The following is a 10,507-nucleotide window of genomic DNA, read 5'->3' as shown; positions in this document are numbered from 1 at the left end:
AATGCCCAAAGGAAAACCAAACACAGGGAAGAGGGGAAAAGCTTCCCAAGGTTTGGAAAGCTCCCCTTTGAAAACCCTTCCTCTGCTCAAGCCCTGGGGTAGGAAATCCAACCAAAAAAATAACCCAGAAACCCAAACCCAGACACACAAATCCTCATCCTGTCTCATCCAGGTGTTTCCCACAGAATCCAGCACCTTGTGCACAACCTCTTTGTCGCCCAAGCTCTTCCCAAAGTTTGGGAAGCTCCTTCCAGGAGCAGCTGGGGAAAGCCTTCCCACCACCAGGCCTTCCCGAGCTCTGGGAGCGGGGCCGGAGCAGAACCTTTGGCTTGGAGATCCAGCAGGATGGAGGTTGGAGGTGGATCCAGCAGCCCCTCGGGAATTCCAGGGAGGTGCAGCAGCTTCCCCACGGCCTCGGCGGGGGGGGGAGCAGGGAGGTGGGGAGGGGATGGATGGATGGATGGTGAGGTGGGACAGTCATCCACACTGGACACCGGCCACGGGAATCTGGGGAAGCAAGGGGTTGGTCACGGCAAGTGGGAATTCTGGGGAAGGGGCTTTGGTGTCCTAAAATTGGAGCATTCCAGATGGAATACTGCCTGCGTTCCATGTTCCCATGAGAACCCTTCCAACTCCCTGTACTTCCAACTCTATGCATTCCATGATCCCAAACCCTTCCAACTCCTCTCATTCCATGATCCCAAACCCTTCAAACTCCCTGTACTCCATGATCCAACTCCCCACACTCCAGGATCCCAAACCCTTTTAACTCCCCACACTTCATGATCCCAAGAGAACCCTTCCAACTCCATGCATTCCATGATCCCAAACCCTTCCAACTCCTCTCATTCCATGATCCCAAACCCTTCAAACTCCCTGTACTCCATGATCCAACTCCCCACACTCCAGGATCCCAAACCCTTTTAACTCCCCACACTTCATGATCCCAAGAGAACCCTTCCAACTCCATGCATTCCATGATCCCAAACCCTTCCAACTCCTCTCATTCCATGATCCCAAACCCTTCAAACTCCCTGTACTCCATGATCCAACTCCCCACACTCCAGGATCCCAAACCCTTTTAACTCCCCACACTTCATGATCCCAAGAAAACCCTTCTAACCCCCTGCACTCCATGATCCCAAGAGAACCCTTCCAACTCCATGCATTCCATGATCTCAAACCCTTCCAACTCCCTGCACTTCATGATCCCAAGAGAACCCTTCCAACTCCCTGAACTCCATGATCCCATGAAAACCCTTCCAACTCTGTGCATTCCATGATCCCAAGAGAACCCTTCCACCTCCCCACACACTCCATGACCCCAAACCCTTTTAACTCCCCACACACTCCATGACCCCAAACCCTTCCAGCTCCCCACACACTCTATGACCCCAAACCCTTCCAGCTCCCCACACACTCTAAGACCCCAAACCCTTCCAGCTCCCCACACACCCCCGCAGCCCCGAGGGCGCGCCGGTGGCCGTGGGGCGGCCGTGTCCCACTCACCGCGCAGGGACGGCGCTATACGGCCGTGCACACCGTGCTCACTGTGAACTCGGCCTCGCCTGCCATGATGTCTGAGGGCTGCAGGTTCCTGTCGTACATGGGGTTCTCAAAGGTGCCCCTCACGTTGGTGTTCTCGTGGCCGGCGTAGCCGTTGAACGGGACTTTGGGTCTCCTCCTGTGGCATGGGGGACAAAACCCACACAGGTGATGTCACTGCAGGGCACGGGACACACAACGCTGTTTTCAAGGTGGAAAAAAAGGGAAGTTTATCTTCTGACTCTAAAATGTGTAGGTTTCCAAAAGCGACAGCGGGTTGGAGGGTGACAGCGCCACCTCTCCAATGACACTGGACAAACCAACAGCCCAGCCAGTTTCTCCTCCTCCAGAAAAGAATGCAAAACAAAAAGTTATTTACAGAAAGTGTGTGAGAAAGTTTGGTACAAGAATGTAAACATCAGAAGGCTTAGAAAATCTTAAAAAATCAAGATGACAGGGTGACAGCCCTGAGGGAGGGCACTGACGGGGGAAACCCGTGGGGATGGGGCAAGAAAATCCACCCAGGGGTTTGCAGCATTGATCAGGAGCAAAACTGAATTTACACCACATTCAAAGCCATGGGGAGGGGGGGGGAATTTGCTTTTTATCCTCCTAAATGTGGCCACAAATCCCATTAATGGCCAGAAAAACCCTCTTTGCTCTCCTCTCCCAAACCCTTGTCCTTTATTTTCCCACCTCCTGAATTAAACCAGCCCTAAAAGGGGGATTTTAAGCCCAGCTCACTGATATTCCTCTCAAAACCCTAAATTTCTTTTAACCTTTTGGTATTTTTGCCCCAAACCCATGTTTGCAGAGATAAAGCACAAACTCTGCAATAACCTCCCAAATCCTCTGGTTTTGCACCACCTCCTGAATTAAACCAGCCCTAAAAGGGGGATTTTAAGCCCAGCTCACTGATATTCCTCTCAAAACCCTAAATTTCTTTAACCTTTTGGGATTCTTGCCCCAAACCCACCTGTGTTTGTAGAGATAAAGCACAAACCCTGCAATAATCAGGGCGATGAAAGGCACAAGGATGGCGGCTGCCACGGAGCTGCTGTTGGATGCAAAGTGGTGGCCTATGGATTCAGGATCATTTTCCATCATGCTGATGTCTGGAACACAGCGGAAAGGAACACATTTCCCACATTTTCCTCTCACATTTCCCACATTTCCAAACCCCTGCCGGGGGAAAAGGGCTTGGCTCAAAGCACAGGTGGCACCAGCAGCAAAATGAGTGACGTGGTGCTGGAAAATGGAATTTAAAAATGGATGTGCAAGGATGGAGATCCAGCCCAACTTAGGTCTCATAATTTATTTACATCTGCAATTAAAGAGAGATATAAATCGATTTATTTTGCCAAAAAGGTCCAACTTGGATGCATGAAGTTGGGCTTTAAGGAGACTCTGAAATGCTGCAATAACGAGCATCCATAAAGGTGACGAGATTCCAGCAATCCTGAGGGATTAAAGAGCTCAAACCATGCTTTAAGAGGTATTTAGGAGCTTAAACTTTGGGTGGTTTAAGCTCCCAAGAGCCCCTGTGATTTCTGATGGAGACACTTGCTGTGGTGGGAACAGGATTTGGGCTTGGCAGGGATCTGGGAATTTGGGAAAAAAACCAAAAAAGTCCAAGTGTTGTTTGTGCTTCCAAACTCTCCCTGCTTTGGACAGCAGCCTGGTTATCCCTCCTTTTGTTCCCAAATGATAAATTTTATCCTCATGCTGTTTGTTTTGTGCTGTTCGTCTCCCACAAACCTCACACCAAGCTCAGCAGAACTCGGAAAGCGCGGAAAATTCAAGCCAGGGGTTGGAGAAACATTCCCTGCCTGGAAACCCCCACCAGGCCAAAACGGAGCTGCTGGAATCGAGGGGAAAAGTGCAAATCCCAGGAATTTTACCAAGTCTCTGGAGGCCAAACTGCCCGAAGCCTTTGCCACGCACAAAGCCCTGGTACACGAAGGTGCCACTCGAGGACTCCGACGAGACCTGTGGAGAGTGGAAATCAATGGATTTATCCAACTTTTCCCAGGATTTAACACCCAGCTCATCCCAGCCCCTCCCAAGTGCATTAATTTGATGCAATTCCCCAGAAAATCCTGGCATTTTTGAAGGAGTTTCACCGCCCGACAGCTGAAAATTCTCCATTCTCGAAGGAAGGGAAGCTAAAGAAAAATATTTTTTGTGATAAACCGGAGAGGACATTGCTGATTCCAGAGGGAGATGGAAAAAGTGGCCATGGGTCGGTTGGATCCACATTTTTTCCAAGCTCCATTGGATCCCTAAAGGGCTTGGGAAAGCCCCAGACACAGGCAGAGGGTGAGGAGTTGGCTCCAGTAGGGAAAATCAGCTTTTCCAGCAAGATGTTGAGCAGATAGAAAACATCCACAGGGAACGAATCCCGTTGGTTTCTCCTCCACCATTATCTGGGAGATGACGGATTCCAAACCCCAGGACAATAAAACCAATAAAACCCCAGCTGCAGGAGGAGCTGTCACCTGCTGGGGAAGTGCCACATGTCCCCTCCCAGCTCTGGGAATCATCCCTCAGCTCCAGGGAAGGGAAATCCAGGCTGGGACAGCCAAGGGAGGGTGGATTTTGTTCACTCACGTGTCCATCCAGAGCCCATTTGTCATTCCTGAACTTGTTGGCAAAGATCTCCAGTGGCCCCATGATCTGGTACACCTGGAGCAGCAGGTGCACGTCTTCCTTCTTGTAAATCCCTGGGAAAAAAAAAAAAGGGATTTTGTCAGGTCTGGGTCACTCTGGTTGGAAATAACTGAGTGGGAGGGCAGAGAAACCACGTCAGGATTTGAGTGGACACCAGCCCTGGTGGTGGAATGCACTGGGAAACACAGCCCAGGATATTGAAGGTATTTTCCACATGGGAAAGGACTCGACTCAATATTTAATTAATATTCAGGTTCTGCTGCTGGATCAGGAAGAGCCTGGTGCTCCAGGAGGGCAGGGACATGGAGCACTCACGGAATCAGGAGCTGGAAGGGACCCTCAAGGATCATCAAAGTCCAGCTCACATAATTTCATGTTTTTTGCCCAAAAGCTCCAAGTCCTACCTTGGACACCTCCAGGGATGGGCACTCCAAACCTCCCTGGGCAGTTCCAAGGTCTTTCCATGCAGAAACAGTCCCTAATATCCAACCTGGCACAGATTGAGGCTGTTTCATCCTGGAAGCACAGCCTGACCTGTGTCCTGTCACGGAGTTGTGGGGAGCCCCCTGAGCCCCATCAGGAGTTCTCCAAACCCTTTTCCAACTCCCTTCCCTTCTCTGGACACACTCCAGCCCCTCAATGTCTCTCTGGCCATGAGTGACCAGAACTGGACACAGCCCTAGAGGTGTCCCAGTGTCGCAGACAGGAAGAGAAATTATAAAAGACAGGCTTCATAAAATCAGGCCTAAATTAATAGCTGCAAGTTCCCATGAGAAAACAATCTTGGTATGAAAGATTCATTAACACAAAAATCTGTTCCTAGAGTGAAAAATAAGTGCACCAGTATAAACAATAAGATCTGTCTCATGAGAATCAGTAGAAAAAAAATATAAACTCACTAAAAATACAGAAGTTTGACAGATATGCAAATACCACGCACTGACCCATAAATTAAGTGTGAATGTGTTGTCCACCAGTAAGATTTGACACAGTACCTTCTGACAATCCTATAAAACATGACCTATCCAATCCAGAATTGGCTTTTACCACAATGTCCCAGCACAGGGACAGTCCCTGCCCTGGCAGTGCCAATGCCACCCCCTCCCAAAGGCCACATTTTCGCGTCCCTCACCCGACACCTGGAGCTCCACCCCGCTGTGGTCGATCAAGGTGGCGTTGACCTTGCTGGTGGCAGGGTCAAAGCTGGTGACAGAGAGCATGGCTGGCTGCTTCTTCCCCATGTACTCGTAGGAGCCTTTCCACAGGGAATTCCTTGCAAACACATCCGCAGGCACTGGAATTACAGCAGTGGGAGATGTGAAAAAAAAAACCAAAAACAAAAACCCGGCAGCGTTTCCATTTTTTCAGGGAAAAGAAAAAAAACAAAACAGAGCAGGATTTCTGTCTTTGAATTCACTGACAATAATTAGATTGTTTTAAAAATTTAATATTTCAAAAATATTTTGTATTTTAAGTATCTTCAATCCCACCCGCTCTGTGCCATCACCATGGGGAATAAAGCCAAAAACACTGACTTTAAGTTGGCTGTTGTGACCAAAAACACAAGGAAAGTTTTAAAAACAAACCAACCCCCAAAATAATTTATTAGGAAAAGTTTAAATAAACTTCAGGAAATAAACTTATTAGGAAAACTTCAAATAAAAAAGGATAAATGTGCAAAATCCTGGTGGGGAGGGCAGTGGGTGTTGATGTCCAGCTCCTGTAAGGATCCTGTTTGCTCTCCAGGGAATAGGATGGGGCATGTGGCAGCTTCCAGAGTGTGAAAAATGCACGTATTTTATGATTGGTTTTTTGCAAATATTAAAATAAATGTTATATGTGTTGTGTTGGAAAGTGATGCTGCATTAATTCTCTTAAGTAGTGTGTTAAATATAGTTTTAGGTTATAAAAATTGTTAAAATAGAAACTGTGCTATGTAGGATACTTTTTTTAAAGAAGGGAATAGCAGCCACAGGACACCTAAATATTTCAGAGAAAAAGAATTTATTGCTCTCTTATCAGAAGAAATTAACTTCTTCCCATCTCAAAGGTGCTCTCAGGATTCAGAGGAAGAAGCTGACACTGACCAGACAGAATCCGGTGTTTGAATGGAATTTATGCATCGTGTATGAGGTGTATGACTATGCAACAGGTTATTGCTTTTAAGGGTTAATCCTCTGTTAACATGGGTCCTTTTTCGGGTACCCGGACGCCCATAACTCTTTGTTTCTATTGTCTCATATTGCCTAATCCAAATTCTCCAAATCATTATCCCTCTAATTATATTACTATTTTCATAACCATTTTACTACTATTAAACTCTTAAAATGTTAAAAGCAAGCGACTGGCATTTTTCACACCGAGGAAGGGGTTCAGGAGGGTGGATCTGGCGGGCGGCGGCTCCCGCGCGGTGCCCACGGGCCTCCCGCTGGGCCGGACATCGGCTGCGACGGGGCACAAAGCACAGCTGGTCAGCATTGTGTTGTATTGCATTGTGGCACTGCCCACCCCAGAGCTCCCGAGGCTGGAAAAGCCCTCCGAGGTCACAGAGCGCAAGCTGTGCCCGATGCCCAGCTTGTCACCCGGCCCAGAGCTCTGAGTGCCACGTCCAGGCTTTCTTTGGGAGCTGCAAACCTCTCTGGGCAGCCCCTGCTAAGGCCTGACCACCATTTCTGTGCAGAAGTTTTCCCTAAAATCCAACCCCAAACTGCCCCGGCCCAGCCTGAGGCTGTTCCCTCTCCTCCTGTCCCTGTTCCCTGGGAGCAGAGCCCAACCTGGGGCTGTCCCCTCCTGGCAGGAGCTGTGCAGAGCCACAAGGTCCCTCCTGAGCCTCCTTTGCTCCAGGCTGAGCCCCCTCAGCTCCAGCAGGAGTTTCCCAGCTCTGTTCCTTTCCCTGGACACTCTCCAGCCCCTCCGTGTCCCAAATGGGACACAGCGCTCGGGGTGTCCCTCACCAGTGCCCAGGACAGGGGACAATCCCTTCCCTGCTCCTGCTGGTCCATCCCTGATCCAGCCAGGTGCCACACCACACGGGCACACCCGGCTCACGTCCAGTGCTGTCCCTCAGCACCCTCAGGTCCCTCTGTGCCTTTCAGCCACTGTCCCCAGCCTGTGCTGCCTTTTCCTCTGCTCCAATCCCAAGTGTCCAGAGTGACTGACCCTGCTCCAGGAGAGCCACAGGGCTCCATTTCCGTGGATCAGAACATGTTCCTCACCCAAGACTCTGTGGCAGGTAAAATGTGGGGGGGAGAAACGATTTTTGTCCTGTGCAGTTGCTTCTAGACCCAAAAACTCCCCAGAAGATCGCCAGGTGGCTCTTTGGAGGTGGCACCTGAGTGTTGGGTCACAGGTTGGACTTGATGACCTCAGAAGCCTTTTCCAACCAAGTTCTGGGATTCTGCTGTGGACACCAATGATGGAAACCCTCCCACCAAGTGCAAATCAGGCTGGGCCATCCCACAAATTTTAAGGGAACAAAATCACGGCTGAAAACACCTCCCCCTTCTTCCTTGCAGTTCTGACACCAAAACTGAATCTCGGGTTTATCTGCAGGTTGAAAACCACCTCTGAAGGACCTCAAGGCCCAGGATCTCCACAACCTGAGAGCCCGGGGAGGGTCTCAGAGCCCAGCTGGTGCTGCCAGCCCCTCACCCAGGCAGATGGGGGGTTTCCCTGTCCAGCTGCCATCGGCTTTGCAGGTGCGGTGCTCGGAGCCCCCGGTGAGGTAGAAGCCGCTCTGGCAGGAGTAGATCAAGGTGTAGCCCAGGGAGGGCAGGTCCAGGGCACCCACGTTGGCATGGGATGGGGTCTCGGGCTGCTTGCAGTGGTGGGCTGGAGGGGACAGGGAGAACAGGTGAGAGAAACCAACGAGGTGGGCGTGGGGAGGGTGAGAAGTGACACCGTGACAGCAACAGGGGAACCCTCCTGGAAGAGTTTCTACACCACAGCTCACAGGGATTTTTCCCAGTTGGAAGAGCTTCCCATGCTGGGTTTCTCTTCCTGGCTAAAGTTGAACCAGGCTCCAGCTGATGAGCCGAAAATCAGGATTGGCCACCCCCATTTTTAAGGGAAAAAGACAAAACCAAAAGATGCTGAAGCACCTCTGAGCCCAGAACTGAGTGCCAACTGTGGGTGCAGACTAAAAACTGCCTTGCAATTCCCAATTCTCCCTAAAATCCAACACATCTCCCGCAAGGATTCCTTTTCCAGAGCCTGGCTGAGGGCCCCAGCTGCCTGTGGCATTCCCAGGACTCACGGACGCAGTCGGGCTGGACGCCGCTCCAGGTCAGGTTGGGCAGGCAGGTCCTGGTGGTGGAGCCCTGCAGGAGATATCCCTTCTGGCACCTGAAGAACAGGATGCTTCCCACCTGTCCCAACAGGAGACAAACACTCAGCTTCCCAGGGATTCCCAGACCTTCATTCCATCCCCTCGTCACCACCTCACCCCTCACGGGAGCAGCTCCGCTCCCAGCTGAGCAAAAATCCCACTCATGGTGTCTCCAAATTAATTAAACCTAAAATTAATTAATTGAACCCCAAGATGAAGGTAACTAATTAGCAGGAAAATGGAAGGATCCATTCTGGCATCCACTGTCCCAGCAGGGAATGGGTGGGAATGAAGCCCCCAAGGGAGTCGCTGTGGGATTTTTGTCCCCATTCCAATGATTTCCCGCTGGATCAGAGATGGGATTAGCAAAAGCACCTGCAGGATTTGGCCTGAAAATTAATGGGAATTAATGTGAATAGCAGCAACCATTAATTAGCGCTGTAATTAATTTCAGATACAACGCACTGCCTAATTAATGCTGTGCAAACCCACTCGGAGGGCTAAAGGAGCACGCTGGGGTGTCCTGCTCCCAGGAGGAGACAGGAATCCATGGAAGGACACATGAATCCATAGGATGGGACATGAATACATGGGAGGACGTGTGACTCCATGGGATAACACAAGAATCCATGAGAGGGGACACAAACTCATGGGAGGACACAATAATCCATGGAAAGATGCACAAATCCATGGAAGAAGGACACATGAATCCATGGGAGGCATTAATGCATGAGGGGAGACACGAATCCACAGGAGAACATGTGAATTCATGGGATAACATGGGAATTCATGGGAGGAGACACTAATCCATGGGAAGATACAAGAATCCATGGGAGGACATATGAATCCCATGGGATAACACATGAATCTGTGAGAGGACATGTGAATCCACAGGATAACATGTGAATCCATGACCGGAGGCATTAACTCATGGAATGACACATGAATCCATGGGAGAACAGAATAATCCATGAGAGCAAACGTGAATCCATGGGAGAACACAATAATCCATGGGATAACACGGGAATCCATGGGAGAACACATGAATCCATGGGATAACACAGGAATCCATGGGAGAACATGTGGATCCATGGGATAACACAAGAATCCATGGGAGAACATGTGAATCCATGGAATAACACAGGAATCCATGGGAGGACACGTGAATCCAGGCCAAGGATGGAGCAGGGCTGGCTTTGTGGCACACCCCTCTCCCACGGCCATACCTGGTATCCCTGGGAATTGTTCTGCATCCCAAAAAGAGGCACTCCGGGATCCGCACACGTCGTGAGGCTGGGATCTGTTAAAAACAAAACAGGGAAGGGATTTATGGGAGGGCTCAGAGCCCTCCAGGCACACGGGTGCTGCTGCAGCTCTGGAACTCAAGCGGGATTTGGCTCCAAAGGAACACGCAGCGACAAGGAAAACACATGGATCTTCTTGTTCCTTAAATCCCTGCCTGCTGCAGAATGAAACAACCACAGGCACTTCATTCCTCAGGTGAAAAACTGGGAACACACACCTTGGATCAGGACAGCCCTTGCCCACACCCACACCATGCCCTCTGCTCCCAGGGACCATCCCAAGCTCCAAGCGCTGTCACCGTGATATTTTATGAAAAATCCCTTCTCCTGGGAAGCTGGGAAGCTTCAGCTTCTCCATGCTTTGCTCCTCTGGATGGAATGTGGCCCAGAGATTGTTTATCCCAAGATGTGAATTGTTTTTAATGAATGGCCAATCACAGCCCAGCTGTGTCAGACTCTCTGAGTAAGTCATGTGTTTTTATTATTCATTCTTGTCGAGCCTTCTGATGTCTCCTTTCTCTTTCTTTAGCATAGTTTTAGTATAGCATTTTCTTATAATATGATACGATATAATTTTATTTAATATATAAATATAAATACATATTAATATTAATAGATAAATATATTTATTATATAATAATTATATTGTTACATATTTATA

At 49.4% G+C, this 10,507-nt stretch overlaps 1 protein-coding gene across 1 annotated transcript in view; it reads right to left on the bottom strand.

The window, feature by feature from the left end:
• Positions 1-6: 6 nt before the first annotated feature.
• The window catches only part of CSMD2 (CUB and Sushi multiple domains 2), a 225,955-nt gene continuing 215,454 nt past the window's right edge, over positions 7-10,507 (bottom strand). The window contains 10 exon segments of the mRNA XM_031063038.1: positions 7-507; positions 1,510-1,684; positions 2,522-2,660; positions 3,447-3,534; positions 4,156-4,268; positions 5,348-5,509; positions 6,576-6,659; positions 7,867-8,046; positions 8,471-8,582; positions 9,769-9,842. Of these exon segments, the coding sequence (XP_030918898.1) occupies positions 1,525-1,684; positions 2,522-2,660; positions 3,447-3,534; positions 4,156-4,268; positions 5,348-5,509; positions 6,576-6,659; positions 7,867-8,046; positions 8,471-8,582; positions 9,769-9,842 (1,112 nt within the window). The 3' untranslated portion in view covers positions 7-507; positions 1,510-1,524.

The sequence above is a fragment of the Geospiza fortis genome, unplaced genomic scaffold (assembly GCF_000277835.1).
Source record: "Geospiza fortis unplaced genomic scaffold, GeoFor_1.0 scaffold289, whole genome shotgun sequence".
Taxonomy (NCBI): domain Eukaryota; kingdom Metazoa; phylum Chordata; class Aves; order Passeriformes; family Thraupidae; genus Geospiza; species Geospiza fortis.
The sequence above is the reverse complement of the archived record's forward strand: the minus strand, read 5'-3'. Positions and strand labels throughout refer to the sequence as shown.